Source organism: Electrona antarctica (genome assembly GCF_951216825.1).
Source record: "Electrona antarctica genome assembly, chromosome: 15".
Classification (NCBI taxonomy): Eukaryota; Metazoa; Chordata; class Actinopteri; order Myctophiformes; family Myctophidae; genus Electrona; species Electrona antarctica.
Genome location: NC_136796.1, coordinates 43,141,508 through 43,163,863, shown reverse-complemented (window position 1 = coordinate 43,163,863; position 22,356 = coordinate 43,141,508). Strand labels below are relative to the sequence as shown.

Below are 22,356 nucleotides of genomic sequence, written 5' to 3'. Positions count from 1 at the left end.
GTTGGTTTAATTGCATTGCCTGAAGAGCAGTAAAACATTATTTTAACTTTAATGTAGATCATACATCATCGCCATGCTATACCCCTATATAAACTTATTTATTTTCTTTTTTTTCTTTTACTATTTTGAAAACATTTTAACTATTCAAAAATGTTTTTCAAAATAGTAGAAAAGGCAAAGAAGTTTAGGGATAAGGGGTATAGCACTGGCAAAAAGGGCCCTTTGGGCTCCATTTCCGTCACCGCTAAACCCCTTATCCCTAAACTTTGCCCTTTTTTACTATTTTGCTAAACCTTTTTGAATAGTTAAAATGGCCAGTCTACAAGCTCACAACGTGGCAGTGTAGATTGGCTAGTTTGAACTATTCAAAAATGTTTAGAAAAATAGTATAAAAAAGGCAAAGAAGTTTAGGGATAAGGGGTTTAGCGTGACGGAAATGGAGCCCTTTGTCTCTTACTTTGTTGTAGCCTACTATAATAGTGAAAACAGCACATCTCACAGGATTGTGACACGTTGCAAGCTTGTAGATTGTCACAAGGTGGTGAACGGTGTGGACATGTAACTCTAATTTGAATTTGAGAGATCATACAGCATTTTAGAATGCTTTCATTTTCAAATTCCACTCCAGAATGTCATTATCTGTGAGAAGATTCTAGTAAATTAATAACATCTTGTTTTAAGCCATTACAACCGGGAAAAGCACCTTTAGTATCATTGTCTCCACCAGGCCGAAGGCATGGGGAGAGAGTATGTTTTGCACTCCGTCCGTCCGTCCGTGTGTCTGTGTGTGTGTGTGTCCGTCCTTCCGTCTGTGAACAGCTAATCTCCGGCACCGTTAACCTGGTCGATGCCAAGTTTTGCACACACACTCCCTGGATGCCAACGATGAACCTCTGCCCCAAAATTTCCAGAGCGGCCTGTTATAGCGCCACCAGGAGGCCGCTTTGTGCAAAACAAGTTTTTGGACAGTACACCTACAGATTTTGTCCAAACATCACGCAAATTGGTACACAGTCTCTCTAGAGCCATTCAACGAAACGGGTCTTTCAGATTTCTCAGACTCCATCCTGATTGGCTAAGATTGGCTTCCAAAGTTCGCAGGAGTGCTCAGTTTCAAACAAAATGCTGCAAATCATGAACACATCGTGTGATTTCCCTGAAATTGTGCACGCACATTCCCACTAGGCTGTGGAAGAAATGCCACATGAACATTTTCAACTGCACGGATCTGTGGATAACTTTGTATGCCAACTCGCTAGAGGCCAAGGAAAAACCTTTCCCTGGAATTATCTGCTCTTTATAGCGCCACCATGAGGCCGACATATGTAAAACACATTTTCTAATATTACTCCTTCAGATTTTATCCAAATTTCACGCAAATCGGTACACATGCTCTCCAATCATGTGATCAAGACGGGTTTGTTTGATTTCTCATAATCCACCCTCATTGGCTACAATTGGCTTCTAAACTTTTCAGGAGTAGCCCACTTTGTACCCGTTTTGTACAAATCGCCACAACTACTCAACGCAGCGTCCGTTTGTGGTGAAACTGTGCATGCATATTCCCACTAGGCTTTGGAAGAAATGCCACTTGACAGTCTTCTAATCAGCCTCATGGTTGCGCTACAACAGGCCAAGCCGCGTCACACACACACACACGTTTATATTGCTCCTAAACATTTTGCCAAACATCACACACACTCCTATCCTCCTGGTGGAGACCTGTGCCCAGAAGGGCACTTTTTCTAGTTTAATTATTTAAACTAATGAGTGAGTGAAAAATGTTGGAATAATTTGGAATTACAAAAACGTTTGAGAACCACTGTTTTAGGTGGCATTTGTAGAATTGGCCTCACGTCTCAATTGATTAATAACAGGTTTTATTCTGAAATTCCACCATTACCCTAATAACGCATGCGTACATGCAGGAGGATTGTATTGGTGGGGCTTGACTGTGATTTCTGAAGTGGCCTGGGAGGAGAATCTGCTGATGTTGGTGCGATTTCTTACGTTGGACTATACAGAAGATAACAAAACATGTCTAATGTCAGTGTGGACAAACCTAATTTATCAAAGGCTTGGATTGCACTGCGGAGGCTCGACAGGAACGGTTTGTATTTCTGTCTTTCAGAGGGTTGTGTAATTATTTGAACTCCCATCTGTACACAAAACCGTTTCCATAGCTACGGGGCTATGTTTTCATCTTGAGTGGCATTAGACATGTACCATTCAAAGAGGGGGAGTGTGTGTGTGTGTGTGTGTGTGTGTGTGTGTGTGTGTGTGTGTGTGTGTGTTTTGAATTCATTCGAATTCAAAAGCTGTGTGGTTGAATTGACCTATAGTTTGTATTTTCAGATGACAAAGTGGTGGGTTTGAAGGAAGTGTCCATTCCCCAGGCAGCAGAGTCTGCTGTGGTCAAGCAGGTGGGTGTGTTTGTTTGACATCATTGTGGATGTGAGAGGGTGACCGTTTCACCTGCTAGAGTGTTTTCAAGATGACATTGAGGCCGGGGCAACAGCACGCTCAGGGCAGTCACTGCCAAAATGTGGCAATAGGCCTATTCCGTTGATGGTTGGTGTGTGTGTGTGTGTGTGTGTGTGTGTGTGTGTGTGTTGTTTTTCAAAATGACACTTGTGGCACCTCTGAGGCTACAAATCATGGTGACACAGGCATGATACACCATTTATTTTGTTTGTTTTAAAGGTTCAAGGGCCTACCATTGGATGCACTACTATGGCCAGAGCTGGTCTGCCTGCATCTAAAAAACAACTAAAAGCATAATTGTGGCATACACCAGGGGTTCTCAACCTTTTTGTCCGGGGACCCCCGAAAATGCTTTGGCAACGTCTCGGGACCCCCGCCCCGCCCCCTCCCGACCCCCATTATAAATTGACTGCTACAATAACCTTAATAATAGAGACAATACACCATAAATAAATACTGAAACCATCATCATTAGGGAAGGTGTATGCATGTACTATATGTGTACTATATGTAAATTCTTCATTTCCACTTTACAGCCATTCAGTTTTTTGAAAATAATTTGGGGACCCCCCAAAATAATTTGGCGACCCCTCGAGGGGTCGCGACCCACGGGTTGAGAACCCCTGGCATACAGTATAGAAACATTTCAAACAGGTTAGCAAGGACCAGGTTAGCAAGGACCATAGGGGAAATAAGGGGTGCAGTACTTAGTTTAGACAGTTTTTGGTTTAGACTAGTCATTGGTTAGACCAGGGGTTCTCAACCCGTGGGTCGCGACCCCTCGGGGGGTCGCCAAATTATTTTAGGGGGTCCCCAAATTATTTTCAAAAAAGAAATAAAAAAAATAAGATTTATTTTTTTTCTCCACGATTTTTCACGATTTTTCAAAAATAGCAGACCTACAAGTTCGTAGCGTGCCACTCGGTGGCGCGCTATGAGCTTGTAGATCTGCTATTTTTCAATAGCTAAATTATAACATAATGCTTAAAACACCAAAAGGGGATCCCGCCCAAAATGGGTTAAGGTTATTGTAGCAGTCAATTTATATTGGGGGTCGGGAGGGGGCGGGGCGGGGGTCCCGAGACATTGCCAAAGCATTTCCGGGGGTCCCCGGCCAAAAACGTTGAGAACCCCTGGGTTAGACCAGTTATTAGTCCTACAACTACAAGCTATCTCAAACCCTCACCCCAAACCTAACCTCCCACCGACAAACGACAACCCACCGCAGACCCTAACCATAACCGCAAGCACGGGAGCAGGCGCTAGTCCGACATGCGTCCGCATGTCGATGCTCCGTCTGATTTACATGCGGTCCCCGGCAGCACACCTAAACCTAACCTTAACGCATGTCTAACCAATGACTAGTTTAAACTAAGTATGCACCCCGAAATGAGTCCATGACTTTGTGTTTTATCTTTAACAAAGAACACATATTGGGCTCTATTTTTGTCCATGCTAAACCCCTTATGCCTAAACTACTTTTCCTTTTTTTTTTTTTTCTTTCTTTTTTTCTTTTTTTTTTTTACTATTTTGAAAAACGTTTTTGAATAGTTAAAATAGACAATCTACATTGACACGTTGTGAGCTTGTAGATTGGCTATTTTAACTATTTAAAAATGTTCGAAATAGTAAAAAAAAAAAAAAAGGCAAAGTATTTTAAGGATAAGGGGTTTAGCATGGACAAAAATAGAGCCCCTCGTCTTTTTTTCCAATCAACTAAACTATATTATGTTCTGTCCTTTAAGATCATTGCTAGCACTTTTGAGCTGAACATGCCTGATATCACATTCAAGGTACAGTATGGCATTAATTACACTTTTAATACCCTCATTCAGTTTCTCAATTTGTGCAAAAACGATGGCAGGCTGTCATCCCCTGGATGGGGTGTTAATTTGTCTATCTATAGGTTAAAAGCTGTAGAAGTAAAGAATGTACTTCTTCCATCACTGGGTGTTTGTCAATGGTTTGGTCATTAATATGAGTACATTCGATGGAAATCTGAATGTAATCATGATTCATGAATCACCATCATGGGTGCGCGGTTGACATTGTTGGCCTGAGGGTGGCGCTAGAGGAAAGGCCCATGGGGTCATCAAAATAGGGTTCATCCTCCAGGAAACATGAAAGGCACACAGACACAAACTCCCTGGCAGTCCAGAGACTCCAGACAGTCGTTTTTGAGTGGTGCAACCACTCCAAGGAACAGCAATGTCCGTGACATTCACCTGTTTGTGACTGTGTTTGTGGCTGTGTTTGTTTGTGTGTGACTCATGTGTGACTCATGAGTACCAGGGGCGCTGTTGTGCCAGAAACAGAGATATAGTATTGCTGCCTGTTAATTACAGAGAGAGAGAGGGGGGGGGGGGGGGGGGGGGGGGAGGGAGGGGAGTTGCACCACTCAGTTCACACGGGTGTGATTTTTTTAGATACTTTTTAAATCTAGTAATGTTCAAGTGTTGTATTTATTGTACATTTATATGGTACTTTCTTTTAAATTATTTTATATGGATCCATTGGTCTGAGATAAAAGAGTATATAATAATCTTATTTAATTATTTTTAGGCTGTGAGACTGTGTATTATACCGTATCTGACACTCTCTCCAGATAAGGAACCACTGTGGCTATTTGATTCCCCTGAACAGCTCTATTCCTGCCAACAGTAAGCACATGTAAGTTCTGTCTCACAGTGGTACAGTATGTAGCTGTTGTTATGTGTTCAATGCTGAATCCCAGTGTCTTGTCTCTGAGGCTGAGCTGTGATCATTTCGTTTTTAGACTCGCCTCTGTCTTGGTCCTGTGTCTTATCTGCGCTTGGTTTGACCTGAGATCAGATTCTAAAAATGTCTTCTACATCCTGACAGTTTTCTGAAAAAGCTATGTTTCTATGTCAGTCGTTCTTCGATTTTTCAAAAATAGCAGACCTACAAGCTCGTAGCGCGCCACTCGGTGGCGCGCTATGAGCTTGTAGATCTGCTATTTTTCAATAGCTAAAGCATGACATGATGCTAACACCAAAAGGGGTTCCCGCACAAAATGGGTTAACCACTTCAAGTTCAAAATCACAAGTTCTCTCCATGTATTATTCCACGCTGAGCATCATTGTGAAGAGCATTATCAGAACCATATAGGATAAATAATGTGGTTGTTTTATGTTCTTTGTCATGGGTTCATTTGGTATTGGCCTGATTGAAATGCCATTTCATCCATCATTTGCTACAACATTATTCTGCATCTGTTATTCCACACAACTAAAATGTATTTACTGTACATATCACTTATTTCATTTTTAATTTATTTCTTTATTTCGAACATATTAAAACATAAATGGACAGGCAATGGAAATAAAGGAAGAACTAGATTTAAAATAATAATAAAACAAGAAATAAAACAAGGGATATCTAATATCCTTATAGTTTATGTTCGAAAAAGGGAGAAGTTTAGTTAAAAACGTATCGGGTCCTACCCCTTCTACTTCCACTTATCAAGACACTGAACCCCAAATTTGCTCCCGATGTGCTGGTTGGTACCTTGCATGGCTTCCGCCGCAATCGGTGTATGAATGTGTGTGAATGGGTGAATATAATGCATCTATGTAAAGTGCCTTGGATAAAGGCGCTATATAAATGCACCATTTACCATCAATGCAATTTTTACAAAGTGCTTTACAAGACAAAATAAAGATCTCTGACAGATGACAGATTTATACAAATGTACAATAATGTAACGCATATACTGTAAAAGCAAGCCTAGAAAAGTGCTTTAAAGCCAACTTTATGCATTTATATTAATTTTGACACGTTGTCTTCATTATATAGGCCATACGTGGTGGAGGTCGTCAACATCTTCCAACATGGTGAGAATTATCTCAACTGTTTATGAAGACGAGGATATATATGTATGATATACAATATACAGTACCAGATATTCTCAACATGTTTAAAGGTAGGATAAGTGATATTCTTTGGTTAAAACAAAACACATTTTTGTTAAAGTGTTATAACACTATTCTCTGATGGTAATCAGAGCAGGGGTGCCCAAAAAGTACATTGCGATCTACCAGTAGATCACAAAGGCTGTGCAAGTAGACCACATGACATGCCCCCTACCTAGAACATATTATAATTTAAATTTGGCATCTGACACTTGAATTAAGGAGACTTGATTGATTGACAAAAATGGCCGTTACCTCACAATGGAATACTCTATTTTCAAGAGTGTTGTGCACAAACGGTAGCATTAAAGTTTTTTTCTTTTTTTTTTAAAGAGAGAGAATTCCATTCCCCCTCTATTTCTCCATTCCAAGTGGGGAAATAGAGATACATTTATTCAGTTACATTTTCTAACTATTTTCAGCAATGGGATATCTTTTGGTTGGGTAGATCTTGTTGAGCTGGTCATTTTGATGGTACCTCTAAAAAAGCGTGGGCGCCCCAGAGTCTGTCCAGCTCTTCAATAAACAGAAAATACATTTTCAGGTGGGTTACAAACATTTCAACCAATCAGGAGACAGTACCCATTTATCAGCTTCATTTTTTATAGTGCTGCGGTTCCCCATTTTGTCTGCTCATTTCTTTGTGTCATCACTTCCAATTTGCACTTGTTTAATCTGTATCCTGCCTGAGTACTCTATCCTGATTGGATAAAATGGTATCCCGACCTGAAAATGCATTTTCTGGTTTATTATTAAGAGAAAGAGAGACATGCAGACTCCTGTTACTGAACTCTGATAGTAGTCAATGAGTACTATCATAATATAGAGCTATTTAACACTTATTTTAACCAAAGAAAATCCCGGCCACCCTACTTTTAATTATACATTGGTATACTGGAGATATGTTATGCTTTAGATACAATTAAAGAGTTAAGTCTTAAAAAGACAAAAGAGTGTGTGCAGCCACTCTTTTGTCTTTTTAAGACTTAACTCCGTGAGCTGGCACCACTACTAAGACTGGTGTGCGTTTAGCATCCTCCTGCACTGCTTTAGATACAATGTCACATTTATGTTAATGGCATGCTGTGTTAATTCATTCATTCATTCATTCATTGTTGTTGTTGTTGAGGTACAACACAGCACATTGAGCACATTTAATCCCACTTCCCAGTTCGTCCCAAGCCCAGAACGGTTGCCATGACAATGATCAACAAGAGTATGAAGACCAGACTCCAGACTACTGACAGGAGGGTACAGCATGCCATATTGTATAATAATGGAGTAAACTACAGGCATAATGTTAATGCTTAATTTACTGTGAGTGTGAAGTTAGTTAAGTCGTTGCTACGTTCAAATGTGTTCAACACATATAGCATACTCACATTACAAACAATAATGCTCTGCACTCACAACGATGACATTGTAAATACTATTGTTGTTTCCCCCACATTTAGTCAGCATGCCAAGAACTGGGGACCCCCCAACGTGGAATTGTAGGAGTTGAGACATTAAGTTTAACTTGGCTCGATTCCACAGATACATATTGTGAAAATAGCAGATCTACTGTGAGCTTGTAGATCAGCTATTATAATGTTTGCCTCTTTCTTACATTATTTGATAATTTGGACAATGTTTTGGCCAGTTTTTGTAGTATTAGTTGATTACTTTTGATGCAGTAATAGTCTTTTAAGTTTTAACATTTCATTTCATATCCTTTTTTCTTTTCTTTTTGTTGGTATTAAAAGGGTCTTACACATTGACAGTAATGACTTGTTTCATATTGTAAAAAAATATATAATGTATATAAAAACATTAACGTGCCACAATCTTTCTATTTAGATTCAGAGACTGGAGGGTCTTCTGCCTCAAATCAAACTCAGACATCGTGAGAAACTCAGCCAGGTATTATTGTCCCTGCACTTTCTCCATTATAATAATTAATAAGCAGAATAATAAACACTTTGTGGCTCTCTAAAACGCTTTATGATGTGCTGTCACGACGAGCTATACGCTGCCATGCGCTGTGAGCTAGTAGATCTGCTATCTTGAAAAACCAATCAGTAATAATAATAATGTGGTTACGTAAACAAAAGTTAAGTTAAAGTCAAGTTAAATCATTTTTTGAGATGTACCAAAAAATCCCAATACCTATTCCGATACCCATAACTTGCGTCTTGGTATCGGAACTCTATTGATCTCAGTGGGAAAAATGCCTCTCAACTTTAGACCTGACGTCGAAACAAAAAAGAAATCTTCTAAATCCTGATCCTGTTTTCTGAAATACCCATGTTTCTATGTCAGTGGTGTTCAATATTTCATGTCAAGGACCCCCAGAATTATGTGTAATTGGCCGCCGACCCCCATCTGAAAATATGTAGTCCCTGGGACCCTCCCAGAAGCAAAGATTTGAGTTAAAAACATTCACCCCTAAAGAATATATATTCAAAGATCTGCGCCGCATTTTCACGATTTTTCAAAAATAGCAGACCTACAAGCTCGTAGCTTGTAGATCTGCTATTTTTCAATAGCTAAAGTATAACATAATGCTTAAAACACCAAAAAGGGTTCCCGCCCCAAAATGGGTTAAGAGCAGTTTACAGTAGCTCCCTCGTACCATACAGCTTTAGTCCAACAGCAGAAAGATGTCCTCTCTGTCTTCTCAGGAGATCGACTCTCTCAGCCAGAAACTGAGGTTCCTTCACAAGAGAATGCAGGTGAGACCATCTATCTGTCTGCATGGAAACATGTTGAGCATCCATCTGCTGTCCTCCTGATTTGAGGTCACGTCGCGGTCGGGCAGTATCCTAATAATAATAACGCCCTATTGTTTATTGTTTATTGAATGGATCCCCCTTAGCTGACGCCGGGGCGACAGCTAATCTTCCTGGGGTCCATATAAAATACATACAAAAAGCACATCATTAGTGTGGTTGCCCTAACAGGGCAACCAGACTATTGTTATTGTAAATGAGGATACTTTGCCGCACTACTCCTCCCACAGTTTTTGCCGCACACACTCGAGCCATATGTCAAATCGACCGGCTTCATCGGGAATCGTGTGCTTGCTCATTGCTAAGAGATCCGTTGTATAGTTTAATTGATATTAATTAATTAGTTCTCCATAGACTTATAATGGGGAAATCGAAGACTAAATGTAAGTAGTTTTTTTCCTTGGAGACCGTATAGCGTATAAATCGTCCGTAATCGTCGTCCGAAGATAGTAGGAGGGGCTTATTTCACAAAAAATGCCATAAATCACGAACGGAATGTCCGATCCATCCCAAATTTGAATCACATGTCGCGGGTGGTTCAATCAACCAAGTTCCAAAAGCAATTCCATTTTCATCCATAGGGGGCGCCACAAATGCGAGAAATGTAACCGTTTGTCGCAAAAACATGATTTTTGGGGGATAGTTCCGAATTAGTTACGCATGATCACAGGGGTGACGTGACATTGTAATTGGCTGGCAAAATTAGTTTGAGGGGCCTATGTAAGCGACTGCGGCAACCACACTTTGCAATTTTTCAAAATTGCAACTTTTCTAGTTATAAATACATTCTAAAAATGTAAATACATGAAAATACATAATTACAATTTATTATATTTATTTATTTGTTGTATTTATTCCAATACAACATAATAAGAATAACATTCTGGTCATGTGGTCAGCTGTAACAAATGTTTCTTTAGAGCATATTTGAAAGATATGTGGGGTGGTAACATGTTCCAAAATTATATTGATCGATACATACATCGTTTTTGGAGCAGGGAGTGTTAAATGACCGAGGCTGGCAATTCTGGTGTTATGATTATGTCTGTCACTTGATTTTAATAACTGTTTGAAGAAGTAATCTGGTGTTTTATTTGAAATTATGTTTCTGACAAACACGAGGACACTGCAATGAAGTTAGTTTTTAACAGATAGCCAGGACAGGCGTGTATGCATATATATTCAATATTTGTGTGATTGGAACAATGAAGTGCCAGTCTGGCATCTCGGTTCTGAACAAGTTGTAGTTTGTTCAGGTCTGCTTGAGCCCTACTTCTTCATCATACAAGAGTAGTGCCGCAGAAAAGGAGACAAAATCACAGTACAAGCTCAAGTCAAAACATATCGCAACGTATTTCTATATTTTCCCACTATTATCGAAACATTTTCAAAGTGAAAGTGGTTAAGTCTGTAAGCGAGTTTTTAAATATTTAACCAATGAAAAGTATTAACAAGAGCTTGTGACTAAATAATAACTACATTTGATCCATTTGGAACTCAGGTTATTTCTCCCATTTCCTGAAAAGTACAACAGTTTTGGAATTCCTAAACCTGACAGCGACAACATGTAAAATAAAGATCTTCTGGGGTAGTGCAGAATGCAGATTGTACTGTAGATACAGTTTGTTGTTTGTTTATTTTCTGTGTTGTAGGTGGCAGATTCCCACAGCTGGAGGGGGATGCTGACCAGAGGTCCGCTGTGGTAGATCAACCCTACAGGGCTTTTTTCCCTTAAAATCTGTCCCTTCTTTTATTTTTTTGCTAGTGTCACCACGTTGTTATATAAATATACTGTACAGTAGAGCAGTGGTTCTCAACCTGTGGGCCAGGACCCCCCATATGACAGTGATATGTGATAGATATGTTCTAGTTACGTTCTTTGCTTACGCATGTTTCATGATAAATGCATTTTATATATGTGATGTTTTCCCGTGCTTTTGTTCTTTCCTAATGTAAGTCGCTCTGGATTAAGAGCGTCTGCTAAATGCCTAAATTGTAAATTGTAAATTGAGTGAAGTGTCAACTTAAGTTTTTTTTAAGACCTTTTTAATACCTACAAAAAGAAGGAAAAGAAGAAAGACTGCATCAAAATCAACAAGCTATAAAAACTGTCAAATTGTCAAAAATGTTGAAAATAGCGGTTCTACAAGCTCACAACTGAGCCTGTAGATAAATGCCTCATCTCCTACATTCTTCCAACTTTCCAAGTGCTTGTCGGGGTGGGGGGGTCCCCAGTTCAAATTATGATTATTTGGGGGGTCACGGCCTGAAAAGATTGAGAACCACTGCAATAGATGGCATTATGCCATAATTATAGGTGGAAAAGGTGCCTTTGCCATCTGTATTTATAACCATTATAGATCAAGTGAGCCCTTAGTTTGAGTGGAATATTCAATTGTCAAGGACTCCAAACAACAACCTATCTCATCTCGTTGTTTCTTATACCCCAGACATATCGCAACTGTCAACCCTTTGTCTCTTCCCTGAGAAATGCCGTGCTGACATGTTAAAGTGTTCTTAAATGGTTAACAATGGCAGACATTCAAAATAAAGATAATGTAACGCACATCCTCCATTCTTGGTGCTGAGCCAAACTCTTAAAACAGACAAATGTAGAAAAAAGCACAACTCACTTTATGATGCGCCAAATTTGTATTCAGCGACACGGCATGCAAACAATACATCGTTTCGACCGTGAGGAAACGTGAGGTCGAATCATAAAGTGAGTTGCGAGTTTCTGCTTTTTTCTAACAATGACAGATACCGTACACACTTTAACAAGCATTGTGAAATAATACCTTTTGAGGCCTAATCGTCCCTAAGGATTTACCATAATAACGTGACTGTGTCACAATGTCACATTATAATAAACATGTATTACAAAACCTTTCATACATTTCATATTATACAGATTTAGACTGCAGCAGCCATTAGGGGGGGGGGGAAATCCAAGTACAACTTTATTTGATATTATTTTACTTTATTTCATATTTGTAAGAGAAATAAACAAAATAGCCAAAACAAAATACTCAATGGATTGTGAACAGCTTAGGGAAGCTGAGAATACAAAAAAAAACATATTTCTGGAAAACACACTGTATTAGTTAGTCATGTGAATCAGTTAGTTCTGTGAATAAAACACCTACAATTATAGGCTAATGTAATATAAAATAATATAATATAAACTACAGTATATTGGAGTTATTTAAAGATGTCCATGGTTCACGCCACTATTGTGTCCCCTGGAGATTAAAAGCAAAGAGAAAAATACATTTAGTTAACTTAACAGTATTTCAGATTCTTGTATTTCCAATAGGCATGTAACGATTCACTGAACTCACGATACGATTCGAATCACGATATTAGGTTCACGATATGATTGTTCGCAATTTTCCAGACAAATTATTTCTCTTACACAAATCCAGTATAGTCTTCTTTTTCTTTTACAATATGGTTTGTTTTCAATACTGTAGCAAATGCCACTTATGCCAGGAAACAATCATTTCCCTTCCACAAACTCAAATCCTGTTTTTGAGTGGTGCAAACCACTCCAACAACTGGCTTTGTTAGTACCCGTGTGTGTTTGTGCCTGTACGGGTGAGCATGGTTGCTATGGTTAGTATGTGACGTCACTGACAATAAATGTGTAGTTGCACCACTCAGTTCACACGGGTGTGATTTTTTTTACCATTTCTGAACATATGTATCACGATACATGTTTTCATTAAATCGATTTAAATTGCCACCAGTTCATATCGATATACAATGTATCGTTACATGCCTATTTCCCAATGCTTAAAATGTTGATTATTGATACTTACAGGTGATTGGTCCAATGGTGAGGGGCTTGAAGGGTACAGATCTGGAAACAGAGCGACGTTCCCTCCTCGAGCAAACCTGTGAAAGGCAGAGGAATATGAGCAGGACACGTTTATTTTGGAGGCAATGCAAAGTGCTTCGCAAAGGGTATTTAAAGGCATTTACAGAGACATAAAGCACAGAAGGAATATAATAGAGCTAAAAATAAAACAAAAACAGGAAAAACAAAGAAATTCAGCTTGATCTTTTCAACTCAGTCTAAAGTTCACAATTTTGTGAACTTTCACCTAAAAGTGTTTTTTAGGTGATAATGTAGATTAGGAAAACAAAAATACTTTTTTGCTTTTTTGCTTTTGCTTTTTTCCCTTTGCTTTAAAGTACTGTGATTGCCTATAGTTTGTGTGTTTCAAATAATAATGAGAACAAAATTAAATTAAATAAAAAAAAGTAGTCTGAGTTTGCTCAAGCCTCAGATCCTCTGGAAGTTGTTTCCAACTTGACATAATAACAGTGCCTCCCTCACCATGTTTTATTTTAACGTATTTTGGGGAAATACATGATGTGACTCACTGGAGGCCAGTGCCAGATATCTGAGAATTGGTGCAACACAGTGTTGATTTTGGCAGCACATTTTTATTTTAGTTTTAGTCCTAGTCTCTTGAATAGTTTTCATTTAGTCTTAGTCACATTTTAATCACCTGGAATGCTTTAGTGTTAGTCTAGTTTTAGTCGACTAAATATCATAAGATTTTAGTCGACTAAATCTACAGTTGATTTAGTCGACTAAAATGTATTTTGGCGGGCCTTGATGCCGTCGTAATGGCTGATTTTACACTTGCTGAAAATACCCGATCTACAAGCTCACAATGCATGACGCGTTGTGAGCTTGTAGATCTGCTATTTTCAGCATGCAACCAAGTGTAAAATGACTTACACTGGTTCTCTTGTCCACTAGTCCCTTCTTAACATTTTGGTCTAGTTTTTATTTGTCAACAAAATTGTCAGTATATTTAGTCTTAGTTTTAGTCATCGTAGCTTAGTTTTCATTTAGTTTCCATTTAGTTTTCGTCAGTGAAAAAAGGTAGTTTTAGTCTTAGTTTTAGTCGACGAAAACAACACTGGTGCAACACATTCAACTAAGCACAGTTTCTACAGGAGTCTTACAACAGACCTGGACATTTGCAGAACAGTGCTACTACTGACTGAAAGGGCATAGAGTGACACCTACAGGCGAACAGGAGGAGGCTCTCTGGTCACACAGGTGGAGGTTGCAGTGAAGGTAGACATCTCTGTAGTTTCCCTGGAACAGGAAGAGCAGGGCAGAGAAACGGGCCTGGAGGGAAGAGCCGCTCTCCTCCACTGTCACTTGACGACGGTCGCTGGGACACCTGAGGAAAAAGTCAGGTTGTAGGCCCATGACAGATATCACTATTTAATTCCCTCATTATTTTAATTCATACATGGCTAATTCATTGATTTGCATTATTAACTACTAAATACACGCTTAGTAGCCTAGTTAAAGCTGCTATAAGCAATAATATGTCAAAGTTTTAATGACCTTTTTTGTGTTTTGGTATTCAGACAGCCAGCAAGATTTAGTCTCTGTGACACATCTAGGGGCCGCAATCTGCATTCAAAGATTTTCCCAGAAGCCTTGTCATTGGTCGATTTGCCTGTCTGCTGCCTGATTGGTTAGTCATTGCGACCGGGTTTTTTTTTTTCGACCAATGACAAAGCTTCTAGGAACATCTTTGAATGCAGATTGCGGCCCCTAGATGTGTCACAGAGACACATCTAGGGGCCGTCTGTTTCATTCTTGTTTATCGTGGGCACAAACCATTTGCTGGAGTCTGGAGAATGAAACGTACGTACGTCCGCCGTAGTCTGAAAACCCACCTTTTCAGACTCCACCATGGCCCATAGCACTTACCCTACCCCCTTAGACAGCACTTTTTAGACTTAGATAGCATTTGATACAGACTTATAGCATGTTATGTAGACAGCACAATAATTGCTTTGTATGTAGTCATAGCACTTCATAGTATATATGTACAGCATAGTATAGTATATATGTATAGTTTATATGTACAGTGTCATTATATAGATATGTTCTAGCTACGTTCTTAGCTTACGCATGCTTCTTGATAAATGCTTTTTATATATGTGGTGTATTCCCATGCTTTTTGTTCTTGCTTAATGTAAATCGCTCTGGATTAAGAGCGTCTGCTAAATGCCTAAATTGTAAATTGTGGGCAGGCCTACCCGTTCTGAATGAGGAAGTATCGCATGAGGTCATCGGGGTTCGACGAATGAGTGGCGTAGCAGTCGTCCAGAACGACCACAAACCTCGGGTCCGTTTCCCCGACGGATACTCCTACACGCAGGGCAGAGCCCACTGGCAGCGTGACCGGGCCTGCTGGGTACGGCTCTGTGTAGTTGGAGTTCTGGAACAGGGACATGGAGGCGCTGGCCTGTGAACCCACACCCGAAATGGCACCGTCAAGCCTGTGAAGGAACATAGCATTAAACTGTTATCTGGTATTCTGCTCTATTCTAACAGCCTTTGTTTTTCAAGAAATTCAGATTCTTCTCCTGTTAATGCATTTTCTCTCTATGTCCTGTAGGCTTTCGGTTAAATTATGTGCTATATTAATACGTAACATAGGCTTTGAGTGAAGCTTGACATTTAAGATACAAATTGAAGGCAGAAATCTAATAGCCCACACTAGTTTATTCATGTATGTATTGCAGCAATTATTGGCCGTAACAACAATGGAATTCCCTCAGCTAATATGTTGATATCTAATAATAAGCACCTTATTTAGATTTGTTTTAACTATCTGATGTCTACACTGTGGATGTCATCTTGGTGCAATGAGGTGCAGTGAGAATGGCCTTAATAATTAATTTAACTTTAATCTGCTGCACTCTTCATTTTGATGTAGATATTTTAGATTCTTGATATATTAACTGTTTTCTCACTGGCATTAGCAACTTTGAAAGTGGGTTACTTACAGAAGGTTTGGTCTGATGGCCACATCAAGGCTGGTGTCTGTTTCCAGTGGATAGGCACAGGAGAAGGGAAAACTCACAGGAGATGAGGCATTGTTTTCAGGGTAGACAAATACACTGTTGGAGTAGATGGCATGGGTGCTGTTGGTCTGAGAGACAGAGGTTACTGGTCAGTCGAGTGAATGATCTATAGCCAACTGGAAAGAAAGTACCACTATCCACCACATGATTAAACAGTGTGACTGAAATGTATCAGTATAGTATATTACAAAAACACAATGTCCATAACCTTTGTCCAATAAGTTAGACCCCAACGCTATAATGTGAAGGTGTGGCACTAGTGGCTCATGAGGTAGAGTGGTCTTAACTTAACTTTAACAGTACTTAGTTTAGACAGGAGGCGAACCCGGGACCTCGTTCAAACAAGCCGTGTACGTTACCAGTCCGCTAAAGAGCCATGGCCCAATGGGCGAGTGTGTACCGCAGCCACCTATAGCCTACAGTCCCCCCCGACCCCCACCTGGAAGCGCGTCCACACGCACGTCCCAGCCAGGAGATAGGCTTGACTGACTGGGGGGACCTCCACTTTGTCCCTTGCTTGGTGAGTGAATGGGTGAGTGTGATATCATGCACGTTCTAAAAAATGCTTTGCATTACTGTGGCAGCCACCTGAGCTCAATTCCAAGAATCAAATCATAGGAGAAACTAAATAATGTGTTTTCTTTTGTGTGTCATTTTAGATTTGTGCGTTGGCTATTCAACAATAGCAGACTTACAAGCTTACAGCGCGTTACTGCTTTGGGTTCTAAGTGTAAAATGAAACCAAGAGTTCAATTATGTTTAAACTTAATTTACAAGAACTCTACACAATTAGAGAATGTAGAAGAATTGTTATTTTGATCAACGTTTTCCTCCTATGGTACCAGTGCCACATCAATAAATCATGGAATTGTGGACAAAATCTTATCCAACAATATAAAAATCACACCCATGTGAACGGAGTGGTGCAACTCCCCTCACCTCTCTCTCATTAGCAGGCAACAGTGCAGCACTATCTCTCTCTCTCTGTTTCTGGCACAACAGCGCCCCTACTGGTACTCATAGCCACACATGAGTCACACACAAACATAGGTTAACACATAGGTAGGTTAACACCTTAGAGTATATATGAATAGAGACGGCACCCGGATGAAACCCTGAGGCGAAATGGACATAGTGGCCGAATTTGATATTGCAGCGTGGGCCCAAACACATGAACGCGCTGGTGCCTGCAATGATAGTCAGCGGCAGCGCGTTCATGTGTTTGGGCCCAATCCATCCCAGAATGCACAGTGAAATCGCCTCATGCGCTTTTGAGCAACTTAATGCAAGTGGATGGGAGGAGAACTCGGGTGCCGTCTCTATTCATATATACTCTAAGGTTAACACGGACATTGCTGTTCCTTGGAGTGGTTGCACCACTCAAAAATATTCTTTAGTTTGGGTCTGAGACGCTAAACCTCATCAAATGGTTGTCCGTGGCTCAAATGCCAAATAAATAATGGGACTTAGTTGGCAGATAAATCCTCACCGTCAGTTTGTTCCCACAGGTGTCAGCCCGTCGTTCCACTTGGTACCACACTATCCCATTGCGCTCTGTGAAGGACGAGCACCGCGGGTCGGCCAGGTGACCAGAGAATCCGTTCAAACCAAAGAGGTTACTCAGTGGCAGGCCAATTTGGATTTGATCCCGGCCACACGTCAAGACTTCTGGTTCTGGAACTGCAGGGCGATAGATTAAAGAGGAGAATGGGGGAAGAGAAGAAACAGAGCATGGAAAGCAAGACATAATTAGATCCATTAACAAGTGGCTGTATTTTTCTACAAATATTACAGTATGTATACTGTAATATGAATGAAAGAAGAGCCACGTTGTAATGCCAAACATTTATTAAATAGCCTCAAATAAGCCATCCAGTGTTTTGAATAGGTTTACATACAATGTCAGTTTTGAGTGTAGAGTGCTAAGTAATGTTTTTATTAAAAGTATAGGCTACTAGCTTAATGCATATTGAATTGTATTTTAAGCGTGCTCAACATATAAGAGCGTTAGATGAAAGCATGAAATGAACACGTTTATACACGTTTATACTAGTATACTAGTTTATATTAGGTAGAATATAAAAGTGTAAATGCAGCACACTCATTGCAAATACAAATAAAGCACTTATTTTTTCCACTACTAGGCCATGGAGCAGTTCTTCATAATGGAGTATACATGTATGCCTATACTCATATTTAATATCCCACCTTCATCACAGACAATGCCAGCGCATACAGCTATACAGTATAGGTTCATCTTTTCAACAAGAGTACAAAGATGAACAGCACAATCTAAAGTTCACCATTTTGCATGTTTATTTTTTCAGATGATAATATAGATTAGATGAACATTTTTACTTGCTTTTTTACTTTGCTTTAAAGTACTGATTGTGATTGTCTATAGGTTTTTGTGTTTTAAATAACAATGAGAAGATATTTATAAAATAAAAAAGTAGTCTGAGTTTGCTCAAGCCTCAGATCCTCTGGAAGATGTTTCCAACTATGTGTGACACAATAACTAAACAGTGTCTCACCATGTTTTATTTGGACTCCAGGAGGACCTAGTTGTAAATACAATTAAAGGACCACTTCACCACTTTTCAACCTATCTTCAACCTATTGGTCCTCACTAATGTTCATGATAAAACAACACCACCATTTTTGTCTGTCTCTCATAGGAGGTCTGTGGGCAGTTCCGAAACCCGTCCACGAGTGACATATATATATAATAGTGAAATATATATTTAGATTTTCATTATCGTGAGAACGATGGCTTCCATTTTCGCAATGCAACTTTTCAATAATAGAAAGCCTGCAGTTTCTATTAGCTTGGATTAATTCCCCAGTGATGATGTCACTGGTGGACGGGTTTTTGAACTGCCCACAGCTCTATGAGACGCAGACCGAATAGAACAAAATGGTCATGAACATTAGTGAAGACCAATTATATGAAGATAGGTTGAAAAGTGGTGAAGTGGTCCTTTAATCACTTTTTTCACTGGGCCATACGATTTGTGGTTCACTAAAATGCAGTATTCATATTTTAATAATATCCCACCTTCACAGACAACACCAGCATCTTCGTGGTGCCCACAGTTGTGGGTTCCTAAACCTAGATGACTGCACTGTATCAGCTTTGATTCACTGCCCGTGCAGGCGACATCATCCAGCCAGATGGCCCCACTGCCCGGTCCAAAATGTGCAACGCCCGGTGCTGACAGTGGCCTGCCACAGCCTGACTGTCTACACACCACCTAGTGGGCAGTGGTGGAAAAAAAAGTACTCATTGTTTACTTACGGTAAGTAAATGTATAATACTGCAATGTAGAAATGCTCTGTTACAAGTAAAAGTCTGGAATTATACATTTAGGCCTACTTGAGTAAAAAGTGTAGTATCAGAATGTAGCCTACTTTAAAAGTACCACAAGTAGCAATGTGATTTGCTTTTCCATTCTGTCATAGAATGAGCACACGAGATGAGATGTAAATGCTTATCTATACGCTTAAATGCTTTCATGATCTGAAGGTTAACAAGCATTTCTCTTAGGCCTATTTCATTTGAATTTTCTAAATTGCATTTTCATTTTAAGATGGTCCACTAATTAGCAGGGCATTTTTTGAAAATTGAAAATCAAATGATCTTTTATTTCTAATTTTAGTTGTGTCATAGAATGAGAACATCTGTAGATTATATGTAAATGCTATTGCATTTTAGATTTATTTTTGTTTCAAGAAATGCATTAATGACCTGAAAATGAAAAAGCATTTCTCTTATTTCAATTGACTTTTCGTATAAGCCATTGGTAAATAAATGGTAAATGGTGCATTTATATAGCACCTTTATCCAAGGTGCTTTACATAGATTGTGCATCAATTCACCCATTCACACACACTGATGGTGGCGGAAACCATGCAACTGATGCAAGGCACCAACCAGCACATCAGGAGCAATTAGGGGTTCAGTGTCTTGCTCAAGGACACTTTGACACTGACTCTGGGGGAGCCCGGGTTTGAACTGGCAACCTTGTGGTTACTATCCAGCCACTCTACCCCTGAGCCACCGCCGCCACCATTTCATTTGAATTTTGGCATCTTTATGATTCCAGTAGTGGGTGTAGTGGGTATAGGTGGGTATATATGTTTTGTAAATCGAAATCTACAGTAAGTAGTATAGTACTACTGTAACTAAAGTAGGCCCTATTCAAATAATTCTAGTGGAGTAAAAGTATATATTAAATATTATACTTTTCTCAGAGGCAAATTTTGCTCCAGTAGGCCTAAAGAAAAACAACAAACAAACAAACACGTCAAAATTGTACTTAAGTACAAAGTACAGTATTTGAGTAAATGTATTTATAGTTACACCACAGTACCTGGGCATCATTCAGGTCCCAGGCGTCATCACACACTGTCCCCCACTGTCCTCGCATGTAGATCTCCACTCTGCCGGAGCAGGCTCCCCCTCCATTCACCAGGCGAATGTCGCCCTCTGGTGTTCGCATATCGACGTCATAGACCTCAGGAAGGTTGGCCTGTGTTGCTGGAGGCTTCGTGGAGGTCACTATAAAAAGAAGGAAGGTGGGAAAACCATCAAACATGCTTTGATATTATATACCATAATATTATAGATAATATTATTGTATATTATATAATATGATGTACATGCTAATATATTGGAATTATAGACAGTTATTAGTCAATGTATTAATACACATATGCGTCTCCTCATTTTGATTGATTGATTGAACATTTTATTTCACAGTAGAATAGGTACATTTCAAAACGAAAGCACAAGTCAATACAAAAACTGTTACTTTGTGGACGAACCATGATAAAGCACTAACACTTGTTTACAACAGGGTCCACCATTTCAATTCATCAGAACATTTAGAGACGGGTGCCAGTTTCGAATTGCAGCCGTCCATAGGTGCTCTTTGAGAGCGGTTTGGAAGGAGTCAAGGGAGTCATGTCTTAATATAATGGCTGTTGGTAAGGCATTCCACATTAAAGTGGCATAGGAGTGAAATGAATGTAATCGCCCTTGTTTGAGCCAAATTGCATGTTGTTTGTTGAACTCCCTCTGGTGTTGTGTGGACTTCGTTGAGGAATCCTCTCAGGACCCCACCTTCTCTGTATACTTTTTGAGGGCTTTTTGGGTTAAGGTTAGGTTTAACATAGTTTTACTGAGGTCAGCGTTAGTTTCTATGTCTTATTGAATATAGTTTGTTTCTTATTCCTTGGCCCGTCTTATCGCTGCTTGCAGCTATATTAATGTAATTGTTGTAATTGTCTGACTGCAATCACCCTTTACTAACATGTTAGCCTTGGATCAAGACTATATCATAGATTCGTTTTTAGTATTAGTATTTATCGAGTCTGTAGATACGAAATTAAAAGATAATAAGTCGATAAAATATATAAGTCGATCCAAGGCTACTAACATTTATGATGCGAGCCATCTTTATAGTTTTTACCTGTCGCTCCTTACTTAAAAACTGTAAGTGCAATTTTTAGGTACTTTTACTTTACTAAAGTGTCCAATTTTCAATACTTTATATACTCCACTAGGACCACTACATCCCAGAGACAAATATTGCACTTTTACTCCACTACAATTATTAGATTTTTTTGTTGTTACTAGTTACTTTGTATATTTTGATTATTATTCAAAACATACATTAACCACTTCAGCATTTTTGGCTACTTTGGCTATTTGAAAATAGCAGCTAAAAATAATAATAAATATCTTAGTGATACTTTTTCCATCACTGCATATGTATCCCAATAAGACATTTAGAGGCAGTTTACCTTCATTGTTTCCAGTAACAGTCTGTAGGAAGAGTACTACCAGAACAGCTGGCACTCTCATAACGGACCACATCTTGAACATCACACAAACCTGCTGAAAATAGAACAAATCATTATTATTAGACAGACTAAAGCATCACACTAAAATCACTGTCTCAATGCAAATAACTGGTTCAATGCAAAGGCAGAAATGTGTATCTATCAATGTTGCCACACCTGAAAATTGCTTTAAGCAAAACAGAGAACTTATTTCGACTGGTACCTCTCCCTTATACCTTGCAGAGGTTGTGTTCGAGAATTTATAGGGGTGTCACCATAACACGTGACTATCAGTTAGACCAGGAAACATTTCCCTGTTTGATATGATGGCATGACTAATAAGTAATTCCATTTTATGATGGCAAATCTGTAAAGCAGGAAAATATTACTTCCTTGTTTGATATGATGGA

At 39.3% G+C, this 22,356-nt stretch overlaps 1 protein-coding gene across 1 annotated transcript; it reads right to left on the bottom strand.

Moving 5' to 3' along the window:
- Nucleotides 1-12,409: 12,409 nt before the first annotated feature.
- On the bottom strand, nucleotides 12,410-21,995 carry LOC306938645 (pancreatic secretory granule membrane major glycoprotein GP2-like; the record flags this gene model as incomplete). Its single annotated transcript, XM_079522907.1, has 9 exons — nucleotides 21,908-21,995; nucleotides 20,473-20,660; nucleotides 19,158-19,353; nucleotides 17,589-17,779; nucleotides 16,022-16,167; nucleotides 15,269-15,511; nucleotides 14,235-14,394; nucleotides 13,009-13,084; nucleotides 12,410-12,429 (listed from the first exon to the last, which is right to left on the bottom strand). Exons 1-9 carry the CDS (start codon nucleotides 21,987-21,989, stop codon nucleotides 12,410-12,412), a joined length of 1,302 nt encoding a protein of 433 aa, XP_079379033.1. The 5' UTR covers nucleotides 21,990-21,995.
- Nucleotides 21,996-22,356: the final 361 nt, after the last annotated feature.